This window comes from Sarcophilus harrisii, chromosome 2 (genome assembly GCF_902635505.1).
Source record: "Sarcophilus harrisii chromosome 2, mSarHar1.11, whole genome shotgun sequence".
Classification (NCBI taxonomy): domain Eukaryota; kingdom Metazoa; phylum Chordata; class Mammalia; order Dasyuromorphia; family Dasyuridae; genus Sarcophilus; species Sarcophilus harrisii.
Window position 1 is genome coordinate 305697457 of NC_045427.1, and position 16133 is coordinate 305713589.

The 16133-nt window shown below is 34.5% G+C and overlaps 2 protein-coding genes across 9 annotated transcripts in view; one reads left to right on the top strand and one right to left on the bottom strand.

The window, feature by feature from the left end:
* Nucleotides 1-1559: 1559 nt before the first annotated feature.
* FCF1 (FCF1 rRNA-processing protein) lies at nt 1560-12751 on the bottom strand. 4 transcript variants are annotated; one of them, XM_031952519.1, is made up of 8 exons: nt 12666-12750; nt 12288-12355; nt 10759-10830; nt 7954-8102; nt 4123-4195; nt 3223-3310; nt 2779-2873; nt 1560-1805 (listed from the first exon to the last, which is right to left on the bottom strand). In XM_031952519.1, the coding sequence occupies exons 1-8, from the start codon at nt 12666-12668 to the stop codon at nt 1757-1759; spliced, it is 597 nt and encodes a 198-aa protein (XP_031808379.1). In that variant the 5' UTR covers nt 12669-12750; the 3' UTR covers nt 1560-1756. The 4 variants fall into 4 exon arrangements, with proteins under 4 accessions (XP_031808379.1, XP_012403271.1, XP_031808382.1 ...); XM_012547817.3 differs by lacking the exon at nt 12666-12750 and adding an exon at nt 12559-12657; XM_031952522.1 differs by lacking the exon at nt 10759-10830 and having other exon boundaries at nt 12666-12751.
* A 38-nt stretch (nt 12752-12789) lies between these two features.
* The window catches only part of AREL1 (apoptosis resistant E3 ubiquitin protein ligase 1), a 63799-nt gene continuing 60455 nt past the window's right edge, over nt 12790-16133 (top strand). For 3 of the 5 annotated variants that reach the window (XR_002770142.2, XM_012547964.3, XM_003756225.4), the window contains exon 1: nt 12791-12933. The gene's annotated coding sequence lies outside the window, so the exon portion shown is untranslated. Of the gene's footprint in view, nt 12934-16133 lie in introns of all 5 variants that reach the window. The other 2 variants (XM_023502099.2, XM_031952518.1) reach the window with 1 other exon arrangement.

Here is a 16133-nt window from a genome sequence, read left to right on the forward strand (position 1 = left end):
TTAGTCTTTTTACTGAAGAATAATATTCCTTAACATTCATATACCATAATTTATTAAGCCATTCTCCAATTGATGGGCATCCATTTAGTTTCATTTCTAGACACTATAAAAAAAGGCTGCCACAAACATTTTTGCACATATGGGTCCTGTGCTCTCCTTTAAGATATCTTTAGGATATAAGCCCAGTAAAAACACTGCTGGCTGACCCTGTTCTTTTAGGACTATCACATTTTTGTATTAATTTTATTTGCCCATGCTTTTGGACACATCTTTTTAAAATCTGAGAGTACACCCACATAAATGTCCTTAGATAACTCCTTTTTCTTCTCACTGGTATTATTTTGCTTTTGTGCCTTTAAGATATCACTTGAGAGCTTTCCATTCCTCCTGGACTCTGACTTTGCTAAGGAATTTTAGCCCATGGGATCCTATTCTTTCATTCAATCCCTTGGACTCTATGCAACCACAATCTTGGACCTGTGTCAAACTTCACTCTTTTATCACATAGTCTTAACATGTAATCACATCCCCCTTAAGTTGTCCCCTCTCTCATGCCTTCAATGCCTTCTTCACTACTAACTTGTTCTTATCTACCTCTAATTATAATTGGATCTCCACTATCATAAAGCCCTTCTGTGACTCATCAGTACAGTCCCATTTGTATTTTCTATCTCTAAACTTTTGGAAAAAGTTGTCTATCTCAAATACCCCATTGATTCTTGAAGGCAGGAACTTTATTTAACCTTTCTATTTTTTCCCCAATAGCTAACACATAAGAGTTCTGTACATAATTTTTGTGGAATGGACAACAAAATACAGGGTGGTTGAAATGGGAAAGAACAAAATGATCAGATGTTTCTTCAAAGTGAATTAAAAATGCATTCTTAACCTGAATTAAAAATGCATTCTTAACCTACAATCAAAATATCTCACTGATTAAATTTTCCAAAGGGATTTGGTAAAGACTGAAGTTCACAAGTCGATATAGCATCCCTCTGTACCATCCCTGCCCCTTTAACCCAACCCCACCAAATTATAAGAATATACCTCTCTTTTTCCTTTGCAGAGGGAGTGTGGTTATGAAACAGTTCATGTGGTGTCTGAATTTGTAGATGGGCTAGTCCTGCTGGATTCCTTTTTTTTTTTTGGACTCATTTGGAGTAGTGATTATTAGGAAATGAATGCAATGTAAAAGATATCAATAAAAACTTTCAAAAAAGGTCCAACAGAAAAGTAAGACATTTTCCCAGAATATTGACTTCAACTTGTATAATTATCAAGAATGCTTCCTCATAAGTCTAATGCAAATTAGAAACTAATGCTTAGAAGTCTGAAATATATGCTCCAAGATATCTGGTAGCACATTCTTCAAGAAATATTTCTTATGTCTAGGGACAGTTTAAATATTTTCCTCATTTATATAATAAAATTGTAGATAGAAGCAGCTTCTACAATAATGGTAAAGTCAAGGGGAGAAAGCCCATCAAAATGCTTGTTTAAAGCCCATTATCCAACAGTGAAGAAGAATGAGACAATAAGGATAACTCAGTCTACAGAAATGTCTGAACAAAATTGATTTATATATATAAATTAAATGACTTTTTCATTAAGATTTAAAAACCAGTTTGGAATAAAATTTTTAAAAAGTCTCTGTAAGCACATTTTCACAATACAAGTAAGAGATAGAATGGCATTTCTTTGTTAACTTGTATGGATATTTTGTAGACTGGCATCACAGAAGTTCAGTCTCTTGATGTTACAGTCGAGGGGCTCCATAATCATCTGGCATTCTCTCAATGTTATACCTATTTAAAAGAAAAAGAATTAATACACTGTTCAGAAAGCTTGAACAATCTATTCAATGACCTTTATTTTGCTTTTGTATTATTTGATTTATATTCTCTTCTTGGTTTTGCAGCAACATAAAAGGGTATGAAATTTATCTTAGAATCTAGAATTATTCAGGCATTGAAAGAAATGCTGAAGAACCAAGAGAACACTGTATACAGTAACAGCAACATTGTATGATGATCAATTATGACTGACTCACCTCTTTTCAGCTATTCAATAATCTAAGACAATTCTGACTCATGATAAAAATTTCAATCTACATCCAAAGAAAGAATTGATGGAAGCTTAATACAAACTGTACATATCTAACCTATATCAAACTGCTTACTATCTTAGGGAGTGGAGAAGGTAGAAGATAAAATTTGGGACTCAAAACTTCATAAAAAATGAATACCAAAAATTGTCTTCATATGTATTTGGAAAAAAATAATATTATTTAAAAAAAAGAAATTTGAGGAAAGAATTTGTAATAGAGTATACTAAACTTTGTTTAGGCAGAAAAAAATTATAGAAAAAGAGGAAAACAATTCAGATTTGGAGATGGACTTAAAAAAGTAAAGGCAGTTCTTTTATAAGCCTTTAATTAACCAGGTTCAAGATGTCAGAGAGATTTCTGACACGTTTAGGTCTTAGACTTGGATTTGTGATTTCTTTGTCTAAAATCAACTACCTCCATATCCTCCACTACTGTCTTGTATTTCAGTACCATTCACTTTAATTCCTAGCACTTTCTTTTGTCCTTTTCCCTGTTGCTTCATCTTTATTCCCCCCCACCCCCCACTCCCTGCCTTAATATTTAACTATTTAAATATTTGACACAATTATCTGTAAGGTTTTGCGTCTTGACCTTAAATGAATAAACATACCTAAAAGGGCATAAAATTATGAATAACCACATTCCATTTATTATCTTCAGCCATGTCTTACCTATGGTTAGAAATGTACATGATGGGAACTCCAGGGATCTTCCGGATTCTTCGCTTAAGATCTCGATCAACTGTAGCCACAATGTAACACTTGTGCTGGAAGAGAGACAGGGGCTGAAATTATCTAGAATAGACAGACAAATGATACTGTCTAGTTTACAGAGAATACTAATGAAAAAAGTTACCAAAACAATATAACATATAAAATAAGTAGTTTTCTAGGTGAAAGAATTAATCACTCCAAGAGACTACTATCAGTAGCTATTTTTTATCTCTTCTTTTTTTTCCCCCCTCAGGAAGAGATATTCTCACTTATGAGTAGGTTCCATATGAATTTCCTCCCAGGATAAGTGGATGTTTTTTGGCTATATGTAGATCACAGTTCATCAATTATTAAGCAATTTTTTCTAGGCTAAGCACAAAATAGAGCCTTCAAAATGGATACCTGTGTGACCCTTTGGACTAAGCAATCATCTGCATATGTTCCTTTGTGTGAGCATGGTAATCGTTCAAATCGTGGGTCCTTGGCAATCCTGCAAGGATATAAAAGCTGAATTCAGAGACAGATCTAGGCAATCTGGTCACTATCATTTTTTAAGTAATAGATTTACAACAGAATTCATAAGGAGATATTAATGGCAGCATTTCTTTACATAGTTCAGTTCTATCAATAATGTAAATAAAAGCTTAGATAACAATCCTGTTCAGAACAGGTTAGATTATGCCATTCTGGATGGCAATTTGGAACTGCGCTCCACAAGTTACTAAACTGTACATATCCCTTAATCCAGTGAGAGCACCAGTAAGCATATTATACTGGAAAGGTATAAAATAAGGAGTGAAGAGACCTAAACATATAAAAAAATTTTAAAAAAATTTTTCAAAAGGTAGTTTTCAGCATTTATTCTTGCAAAACCTTGTGTTCCCAAATTTTTTTCCTCCCTCCTCATTTACTCCCTCCCCTAGATAGTAAGTAATCCAACACAGATTATACATAGCAACACTTTTTATTGTAGTAAAGAACTGAAAACTAAGGATATGGTACTTTTCCTTAAATTGAATTTAACGGAAATTCTGTTAAGTAAGTGTTCCCACACAGTAATACCATTTAAGAGAACAGGAAACTTAAAATGTCACCTTTAATTGAATATGGAGATAAAAATTTAAAAGTTGTAGAAAAATATGATTAACCAAAATATCCTTGCTTATGAATTTTAGAGCTCTGAATTCTTACCTGAAACTCTATAGATAATTAGCTTGAATTTTAACTAAGTTAATAAGATGAGAAAATTTAGGACATTAAATAAATGAAACAAGACCAAAGGAATCTTTAGTATGTCCCTACCTCAGGGCTACTCGGTACTTCTGTCCCAGTTTTTCAATTTCAGCCATTACACAGTCAGTTATGCAAGGAATGCCTACATGTAATAATAATAATAAATAAATATATATATATATATATATCAATTGTCCCTGTAAAGAAATCCATATCACTTTGCTAAAGATATATTAAGACCTTACTTTCTGATAGTATCATGATTTATTTAGAAAATTCCAGAAAACTGGCAAAGAAACTGAGATGATGAACAATTTTAGTAAAGCAGCAGGTTATAAAATACATACACTGAAATTACCAGCATCAACACTGTTCACAGTTGGTCAGTGGCAATATAATAAAAATGTTAAAACTACTTTGTAAGTTTCAAACTAGAACAAATCACCAAAGGATTACTTTATAGAATTAGAGAAAAGTAATAAGCAAATTAATTTAAAACAAAGGTTCCATGCATCTCTTTGACACATTAGTGAAACCTATGGACTCCCGCATAGAATACTATTTTTAAATGTATAAAGTACATAATAATATATAAAAAGATTACATTAAAATAAAGTTATCAAAATGTTAAAGAAACAAGTTCATAGACTCCAGGTTAAGAGGAACAAAGATCTAAAATATCAAGTTTAATAATTATATTTTAAATTTCAAATGCAACAAACTAGAGGTGGCAGGTGGCACCTGTGAGATCCATGATTTGAATTCTTTTAAAAATGTGGGTTTTTTTTTTGTATTTATATCATCTTTCTTTCTAAATATATTCTTCAAACCTCTACCCAATGAATCATTCCTTTTAGCAAAAATTTTTTGAAAAAAAGTTCATCAAAACTAATACATTAATGAAGCACAAGTATATTGTTTCTTTCTTTTTTCTTTTTTTTTGTAGAGGCACTTGGGGTTAAGTGATTTGCCCAGGATCACACAAGTGTTAAGTGTCTGAGACTAGATTTGAACTCAGGGAGTTCAGGAGAATCCTGACTTCAGGGCTGATCCTCTATTCATTGCGCCACCTAGCTGCCCTCAAGTATATTGTTTCATCTTAGGAGAATTCTTAACCAAACAAAAAATAGAGGTGATCATAAAAGAGAAACGACTTTCAATTGCATAAAATTTAAAGCAAAACAAACAAAAAAAAATTTACATGAACAATTTTGTTGTTCATATTAGAATATTCTAGTTCATACTAGAATATGAAAAACTCAAGTAGGAAAAATATCTTTGTATCAAATACCTGATAAAAGTCTGATATTCAAGTCATATCAAGACACATTTAGCAAAGTAGCATAAACATAGATCAAGAGCTATTCTGAAAAGATGAGCGTTCAAAAATATATTTTTCAAAAGAATTGCAAACTATCAAGAGGTGAAAGAATGCTCCAAATCATTAATAAAATAAATGCAATACTCCTCAATGTGGCAAAAATGATAAAAGACATAAACAGTCAATGGTGGCGCTGAAAGAGGCTGAAACTAAGATATGTCTTGGTGAAACTTTAAAATGGAGTAATCCTTCTGGAAAATAATTTGAAATTGTAGGAGAAAAGTCTCTGAATTGCCCCAATCCTTTGACACAACAATCTCATGATTGGGCACATCTCATGATAGCCAAAGACAGAAAAGGCTAGCCCTATATATACCTAAGTATTCAAAGTAGTATTTTTGTAATGACAAAAACCCTAAACAAATAAAAACTCAAAAAGTAGATCGCTATTAGCGAGGAAATGGTTTAACAAAGTGTGGCATATGAATCTAACAATATATTACATGATTAAATAATTTTAAGGAATCCAGAGAAATATAGGCAAATCTATAAGAACTGATATAGAGTAAAATGAGTAGGACTAAGACAACATAGGCAATTACTACAATAATGTAAATTAAAACAAAACAACAAAGCTGAATTGAGATGAATTATAATGAGTAATCTTGATTCCAGAAAACAAATGATGAAACAATCTCTCCTCATAATATACCTAGGGAACTATGGCTGTGCAATGTAGTGGATATTGTCAAAATGTCAAAAATGTTTGTTACATCACAAAGTTTTGCTTAATAGCTTTTATTACAACGAGGCAGGAAATTACTATAGTATGGAAAAAACAAAGATAATGACAGAAGCAAATAAAAGCAGCAAAACTATGGGAGGGTATAAGAATCACCATTTATGGGATTATCCTCAAAGGTTAATGAGAAAACTGAAACTTTTCTATAGTTATCCATTTTATTACATGAATAATTTTTATGTGCCAGTCCTTCAAGAATATCCATGATTTCATCAACATGGGCGTATCCTTTACTGACTTAAATAGCAATACCTTCATATCAAAACAAAACATTTTATTGCACTTCTTTGACCAAAAAATTTTTTTCTGCTAGTCAAACTTTCTGGTGATAAGTTCAGCACTTAACCATAAGGCCCACACCTGAAGCAAGTTCAATTTGGTAGACACTGGCAGAGCTTATGCTCCAGAAAAACCCAGTCATTTTTACCATGACAATATTAGCAATAAAAACTTATGCACAAAAATAGCATATGTCTTCTCCATGACATGTCTAAATGGAAAATGTGGGCAAAACATGGGAAAAAGATCGCTTGAAAGATTCATAAGAGGGGCTTAAGCATAAACCAGATCTTATATGAAGGATTTATGAAATTACAGGATGAATCACATGCCAATAAGGCACAGTGTAGATGCAATCAATATTGGTGGAAGGATTACTTGCACTGATCTGTGGAGCTATGAAGCACGTGTTATAACAATCAATAAACACTTAATAGATGAATAATATGAAATATGAAATGAGGTCCATTTCTCATTGAAAAGAAAAAAGAATAATAAAAATTCAATGATTTCCAAATTAGAAAGCTCCACAGAATTTATAAAATATTATACATTGATACTTGATACTCTAGAGGCACCAGGAAATTCTGAAGCAACTTTTAGAAAAATAATTAAGGATTAAATGCTTTTACCATATTCCATTTCCTTGAAAACTGATGCTGTTCTAGTAACCAAACATAAATATAAAATCTCAGGATAATAAGAACTCCTCATTTCACAAGTATTGTAGGTAAATGGAACTTAACATGTTAAGGGAGAGACTGTTTCACTTTTGCTTTTGTATTCCCAGCACCTGACACATAGTACATGTTTTAGTAAGTGATCATTGATTAATTCATGTTGAAAAAGTTTTATTCCAAATTGTGGTATATGAATATTATGGAATATTACTGTTCTGTAAGAAATGACCAACAGGATGATTTCAGAAAGGCCTGGAGAGACTTACACGAACTGATGCTGAGTGAAATGAGCAGGACCAGGAGATCATTATATACTTCAACAACAATACTATATGATGACCAGTTCTGATGGCCCAGGCCATCCTCAGCAACGAGATCAACCAAATCATTTCCAATGGAGCAGTAATGAACTGAACCAGCTATGCCCAGAAAAAGAACTCTGGGAGATGAGTAAAAACCATTACATTGAATTCCCCATCCCTATATTTATGCACACCTGCATTTTTGATTTCCTTCACAAGCTAATTGTACAATATTTCAGAGTCCGATTCTTTTTGTACAGCAAAATAATGTTTTGGTCATGTATACTTATTGTGTATCTAATTTATATTTTAATATAGTTAACATCTACTGGTCATCCTGCCATCTAGGGGAGGGGGTGGGGGAGTAAGAGGTAAAAAATTGGAACAAGAGGTTTGGCAATTGTTAATGCTGTAAAGTTACCCATGCATATATCCTGTAAATAAAAGGCTATTAAAAAAAAAATAGGAAAAAAAAAAAAAAAAAAGAAAAAGTTTTATTCCAAGGATGATACTCACATTTGGCATACAGACAATCCATCATTGACTGCACTAAGTCCAACTTGGCCTTGATGGAGAAATTGATAAAGTTGGTATCAACCAAGATGTAGTAAGGGGGTCCCAACTGTGTATTATATTGGAAGAACAAGCAGGATGGGTGCTGGGGACTAAAAGACAAAGAGTATAGATTAATGTAAAATGATTTTTACTCAATACCAACAACACACTTGACAACAACTGAAGTTCTTTGACAACTGAAAGGTGTCCAAACTCTTTAGAGACATGCTCTAAAAAGAATGCTACACATTAAAAAAGGGAAAGGTATTCTGAGGCTTAGCTTATTTCCCCTTTTTTTCCTACAAAGAGAAAGACTTTGGACAGACTTTGGAATGTTGGGAAATGGTGAGGATGGAGAAGTGTTTGATGGACAAATTTTAAAGGGCTTTTTATAAGGACATTATGTTGAATCCCAAATGCTACAAGGAGCTCCTGGGGAAATGACAAGGGCACTTCAGTAAAATCACTCTGGCAGCTGTGAAGAAAAGAAAGTGGAATAGACAAGATTTAGAAAGTCCTGGAAAAGGCTATTGCCATAAAAGCAAGAGGGATGAGGGCCTGAACCTAGGGTTGTGGCCATATAAGTAAAGATAAAGGAATAGTTGATAGACACATTACAGTGGGAGAAATGACAAGATCTCACAATTGATGGCATATGTAGGGCAACTACATAAGAGTCAATAATTCTCATGTTGATGTCAGGGTACCCCAAGAAAAATAGGGAAAATGGGAAGCAAGGTAGATTTTTTGGGAAAAGATAATGAGCTCAATTTTGAATATCCCAAGTGTGAGAAGCCTGTGGGTCAGTTAGTTTAAAATACTCAATAAAGGATTGGAAGTAGAGGACCACAGCTTAGGGAACACACACACACACACACACACACACACACACACCCTTTCGAAGTCTTCTGTACAGAGATAACTTAACTCACGGAAGCTACTGAGATCATCAAATAAAAGAGTAGATAGGAAAGAAAATGCAGACCGGTTTTGGGTATGCTTAACCTTACAGGGTCAATGACCCGGCAAATCATATGATCATATAGTTAGGAAGAAAACAAAGAGAACAACATTATAAAAACTTAAGAGAAGAAATGACAGTTAAGAATATTAAATACAGCTGAGAAATACAGAAAGATGAGAACTGGGAAAAGGCCATTAGATCTAGTCAAATTAAGAGATCATTGGTAACTTTTTTTTTAGAAGCCACATTGCAAAATATTTAGAATAAAGGAAATTAAGAGACAATGGGTTTAGATGCTTTTTTCTAAGACGCTGGCTATGAAGAGAGAGTTTTGCTTGAAAGGATGGTATTGTCTAAGAGGATTTTTAAGTATAGGAGACTTGGATATGTTTGTGATCAGCAGGGATGTAAGGGATGATTATGGAGATCTATTTGAAAAGATGAAAAGAGATGAGATCAAGGGAACAAAAAGAGTTGGCCTTGATGAAAGGAGTCATGTTTTTTATTAGAAGTGTAATACAAGTGAGATTAAAGGAAGATATCGAGGGGTTTTGGAGACAAAGAGAAAGGGAAAAGAGAGAGTTTATGGTAAAAGGTTTCTATTTCCTCAATAAAAAATGAGATGACATTCTCAATGAGGAGAGAAAAGAAATGATAAGAGCATGAGGAGGGAAGAGAAAGCTTGGAACAAACTCTGTTCTGAATAGAATGTTGAACCAGTTAGTAAGGAGTAAAAGGACTGTCTAACTGAGGTGAGGGTGGAGCTGAGATTAGATAACACAAATTTGTAGTAGAACAGTTAGCTAGATTGCATGGCTTTCTCCAACTCTGTTCAGCAGGATGTGAGTAGCAATGGAGGAAGTACATGTTCAGTGTAAAACAGGATTAGGATCTGGAAAAAGGTATCAATGGGAGCTGGGGCAAAGTAGGGAATGAATTAATTAAATGTAGTTTGGAGAAATGGGGATAGTAAAGTTAGAGCAGGAGTGAAAGTCTGGGAGAGTAGAGAAGGAAGGGAGATCAGAGATTCCAGTGTGGACAAAGAATAAATTCAGGAGGGATATGACATAGGGAGATATGGAATGATAAGAGCTTATGATCTAAGAGGTATTTTGAGATTTTTTGATTGTTGAAGTGAAATACATGTTGGAGAAATCAAGGGTGTGACCATCCCCAAATGTGGCTGAAGTGAATCAGAAGAGAACTGAGGGAATGGGAAAATTGGGGTATGCGGGGACATCAATAAAAATTTGAATAGACTGATCAGGTGGAGAGTGGGGAACTAGAGGTGAAGAGAAGAATATTCCTACTCCTTTTCAAAGACCAATACGTAAGGGGAATATGAAGGACTGAAATTTCTTAGTATAAAGGTAGCAGTTAGGATGAAGATTATGAGCCAGGTACCGAACTCCTTGAGAAATGCACTAAAATATCTTGGGCACTGATAGGTAATTGCTGATACGATTTTTTAACTGGTTCATAAACTTGAATGGGTTGATGGTGATAAAGGGAGAATCTGCAAATGGAAGTGAGGAATAAAGAATATTCCAACTCACCCTCAAGGACCAGTACATAAGAGAAGTATGAAAGAAAACTCAGGAAATGCTAGATAGTGACTAGGAAAGCACTATTACCTAGGAGAAGCCAAGTCTCTTAATATAAGATGAAAAGAATTTAAGAGGAAGAGGTTTAAAAGGGATGTTTGTTAACTACATACAATCATTCCAGAGGGCTTGGTGGCAAGGATGGAAGTGGACATGGGAAAATACCAGGAACAACTTTGGATTTTCTTCAACACTTACACTTCTCTTTCTTTGAGAGCACTGGGATCTTTCTTCTCTTTCTTTTTTGGTTTTAATCTATCTTTTTCTTTTCTAACAAAATAAAAAATAAAATTGAGAATAACATCCTAGTTTAAAAAAAATCCTTATTAAATTTAAGGACAGCCAACTCAATGTCATTAACAAGAATAATGACTTAATCAAATTGATTAAATTTAATCTAAATAATTAAATCTAAATTTGTTTGGTTTAATCCTATTAGTAAAATCAGTTCCTTGAAGGCTGCAAGTGAGAATTACCTTAATAACATATTGGATGTCAGGAGATTAACTTAATTAAATATCTTAATATCCTGAGATTAAAAACATGTAGTATTTTTTATTTACTCCTAAACAAAAAGTAATTGTGGTTCACAAAGAGATAAATAATTTTATTTCTCTCAATCAATAACTTCTTTATCAAGGATTAAAATCTACATGCCAATGATAAACAATCACATCAAACACTTTCTCAAATTTTACAAGAATAAATGAGTTAGAGTTAGGGCTGGTTAATCAGTGCAGGAATTAAAATATTTCTCCAAATAAGAACAAATGTATTAAGATTTAATGTGGGTGCAGTGGATAAGAGCACCAGCTCTGAAGTCAGGAGGATTTGCATTTAAATGTGGCCTCAGACACTTAAGTCCTAGTTGTGTGATCCCTCAGCAAGTCACTTAACCCCAATTATCTCAGCAAAAAAACAAAAACAAACAAAGAGTTAATGTGGATATAAAGAAAGGAAAAACTTTTCCTTTGAAAACTGTCAATTGCATACTTTTCAGAAGAGCAGATTACTCTAGGAGTATAATGATGCACTATTCATAAACTCAACATCTTTCTCTACCAATCTCTAAAACTGTTAGGTAGGTAAGCATAAATTTTAATCCTCCTTTTCCATCCTCTACTCATTTGCTTCAGGTGTTATTCTTCTCATGCTTGCTTTAAAAAGTTTAAAAAGCTTAAAAAGTTCCCATGCTTGTATCAGTTATTGACTGATACAAGGAAACATCTTACAAAATGTTTTTAGCAACAGCATCAGATAATTAACTTCAGGACACAAAATAAATTACTGGTTCAATCTGGCTGTGGAGCTTGAACTCACCCAAGTTTTCTAGACTCCAAAGCCAATTCTCTATCTACTCTGCCAAACTTTAAATATAATAAAATTGAGATGAACCGAGTAACTGAACTGAGGCTATAAGAATGTCAAAACTTAAATTTTTTGGGGGGGGAACTAATTACTTATTGAAAGCAGCTATATTACAAGCAATCTTACATAAAATAATTCTCCTAAAGAGAAGATTTTTAAAAATTAAAATTTACGTTCAGATTTGCATTTTCTTCGAAATTCTCCCTTTCCCTAAATTCAGAGGAGGCTTTTAAAAATTTAAGTCCCATTTTAAAACGGGAAACACCTAACCAGGAATCCGGGGACCAATTCTGCAAGCAAATTAACGACTTTCCTCTATAAGCATCTGGTTTTAGGTTGGTAGTTGCGAGACCACTCACAATCTTTCGTCTCGTAAACTAAGCATTCGCTTCATGGTCGCGTATTTCCTCGTTTTCTTTTGTTTCCCCTGAAAACAAGCGACACCTTTGAGTTAAAATCCTTATCTCCGATCAGATGTTCTCCTCCCCCCTCCCCCCCTCCCCCTCCCTCCGAGGGCCCTCACTACATACTGAATCGCCCCAACACTCCCCCTCGCCCCTGCTTCCCTCTCGTCTCCCTCTCTCCGGCTCCCGATCCATAACCTCGGCAGGAAGCTGAGGAGAAACACACCCTCAGAACCCGGCCCGAGAGGGCTTGCACCATCCCCTCCAGACTCTTCATTCTTTGGTGAAGATAAATTAATTCCTCTACGGTCCCCTCTAGTCCCAGTTTCTCACCATGTTTCTCGATCCCTTCACAAGCTGAGGTACGACGAGCGGCGCTCACTTTCTACGTCACTTCCCCAGACTTCCGGCAACACGAAACCCCGGAACTGGAAATGCTCTCCGTTCCTTGAGAAACGGAAGAACTTCTCCAGCCGGACCGGGACCGGGACCGGGGACTGAGGTCTCCGGCAGGGGTGGCGGCCGGTCCGGGGGACTCGGTGCTGGCGCTGCCCTAAGGCAGCGGGGCGGGGCCCTCGTGTCGCTGCAGTCCCCTCTCTGGGTAACGTCTCTCCTAAGGCTGGGAACCCCTTCCGGCTCTGGGCTTACCTCAGGGTCCCCTAACGAGCCCGGGGTCGCGGGGAAAGTGGCCCTAAGGCACCTGCGATGTCAGGGTCCTGAAATGCGCTTCGGCCCGCAGGCCTAAGCCGCCTTCCCTCCCCTGGAATACTGCCCTGGGTAGATTGATTCATTCGGCTATTCATTGGACAGATGAGTGCCTTGCATTCGTCCCTTAAAGAGGAATTGGGGCTTATTGGGCAGTACAGCTTCGGTGTCTTTGCTAGAGAGTGGCGGAAGTTGTTGGGCGAGAATCTCGATGGTGGTTAAAATATAATGGGTACAAATTAGAAAAATAGCTTCATACTGGAGAGAGAAATCTTATGTGAGTGCATTCGATACGCACATGCTGAAAATAATTTGGACATTTTAAGTACCGTGCGTGCGTGTGTGTGTATATATGCATACACACACACAAACTTATACGCATGTGTGCACATATACACCTATGTATATGTGTATAATTAGCATACTATAAGCATATTTCTGCATATAGCTTGTGCAGTGCACATACACACATCTGTATATTTTAGCATCATACTACATATAGCCAGCATACATACACGCATGTGCATATACTTAAGGGCATATACATGTACATGTATGTTATATATAGCTATTGTGTATGTGTACGTATATATGTTAAAAAGCATCGTTAGCACCTCATATATGTATATAGGTGCATATATATGTGCATTGTGACTTTCTGCTACAAATTACTTATGTCAACATGGTGCATTTCTCAAGTGGCACTTAAAAAAAAAAAGGTCCTTGAATGAATAAATAAATGATCTAATTTAATCATCACAGCGTCATTGGTTAAGTAGTCAGCATTATTCCCATTTTACAAATAAGGAAATGGAGGCTTAATGAGTTTGCAAGTTAATTGAGGTCAGTTTGTCAATGTAGGGATCTGGACTGACTGGACTTTTAATTCTGGTGTTCTTTCCATTGTGCCTCATTTTTCTCCATTGTATTTATGAAGGCATTGTTATTCATATTTGACTCCTTAAGTAATATAAATGATTTAAGATGGAAATAATTGAGTTATCAAAGTATCTTTTGGCTCTTGTCTAATTCTGGGTAATGCAAAGCCAGACTGTAGCTCTTCCCTTAGACATGAGTGAAAGCCATAAAGAGGTTTGTCAGATAATAGTTAGGGGTTTTTACTTTTATTGTAAAAGAATGGAGCATCTGACTAATAACGTTTTTAGCTGGATTTTTTGATCTTTTGTTTGTAATGATCTAAGCATTCATGAATCCCTTCTTTAATTATTTGTTTTAGATTTTTATCAATAGTGTGTCTTCAAAAACACCAATCTGTTAGAACTCATACTTTTTCTTCAGTTAATTTGAAATTGAATAAAATGGAGTGGAAAAAAAAATCTTGATTTAGTTTGTGTGTTGAAATTTAGAATTCCTGGAGAATTCTAAAAGTATGATTACTCAGCACACATCTTTTATACATTTTTTTTTCTTTCTCAGAAGGTTTCTGTTTGCTTTTACTTGATAGAGAAATTTCCACAATTACTTAACCAAAGTAACCAGGTCATGTATTCATTCTTTGAAAAACATTTTTTTTTCTCTATTGAGACTTGATACTGTTACCAGGCAGTAGTGGCATCGGTAGAGTCTGTATGTATGCTTTGAAGAAGGGCTGTGTTGTTTTGGGTGAAGTAAAATCAAAAACTGATTTACTTCTTTGATTTGACTTAATGCTGTTGTGCAGTTACAATAAAAGGAGATACAATGCTATTTGTAGTCCAAAAGGGAGAATTCCTTTTACATTTGATCCACAGCCTGAACTCACTGAAGCTCAGATTTGCTCCATCTCATAATTAGACTTGTTATATTAAGACTAATTTGAAAGTTATTGAAATCATTAGTGTTTATCTTATAAATTTTTATATAGGTAGGGGAAATTTGTATGGGCACTTCTTGATATTTCAGAACAAAAGAATTATAAATAGACTTCTGCTATAATTACCATAGACAAGAGTTAGTTAATCCAAAGACAATTTCTGGAATGTCACCATTTTGTTCTTTTCCTTTTTAGTTGTAGGCTTCATTTAATCACATGTCTGTTTTTTACTAGCTTCTGGTGCCTGTTATAGTTGTGGATCATTGTTTTTTCATTGTTGATCTATAGAATTTTGTAGACTATATAATTAATATTCTATTCTATAATTCTTTATATTGAAACGTTTTATACAGGAGTTTGAGAGAATAATTCTTTCTCATGTACATTGAAACAAGAAGCCCCAAGCTGTCTCTTGTTGCTTTTGTTTGAAGAAAGGATTTTGTTGATTTGTTGCTATTTTCTCTATATTTTATTTTTGTTATTGTGATTTTACAGTTCTGCTTTTTGAGTCAAAATCCATGTAACAAGACACTATTCTTTAACAGTGGTTTAAAGTGATTTAAACAGGGATTTAAGAGAAATTGTGTAAGTTGTTTTAGAGATATCAAGTTTTGATTTAGAGGCTGAATTTTTCCATTGAAGAGGTAGTAGAAATGCATCTAGAGACAATTATTCAAAGATTCTTTTCATTTGATAGTGACTATTTTGGGTTTTACATATTGGAGTAATTGACATTTACATTTCAGGCTATTATTCAGATTAGAGTACTGTAATTAAAAAAAAAAACATTTCTTGAACATCAACATACTTGGCCAAATTTTATGGCTTTATCAAGGAGTCTTTGGGAGGTAACATTTTGCATTTTAAATGTTTTGGGCTATAATTAGCTTAGATTTAGGTTTCAGAGAACTTTGCTTTATTCATATAGAACTTATGGCACCATTTGCTTTTAGTGATTTTCAAATTTTTGAAATAGAATCTTCATTTTTTTTTTTTTTTTTGGCTGAAGCAATTGGGGTTAAGTGACTTGTCCAGGGTCACACAGTTAGGAAATGTTAAGTGTCTGAGACCAGATTGAACTCAGGTCCTCCTAACTTCAGGGGACTTCAGTGCTCTATCCACTGCCCCACCTAGCTGCCCCTTTCATGGTTTTTTAATATGAAATTTTGATCATATGTTGCATAAAGTTTTTTTTAGTGTTACATTTAACATATAAATATCAAAACTGTCTTATCTATGTCTTGCTCTGAACTTTTTGCTCTTTTCTACGTATTTTAAAAAAT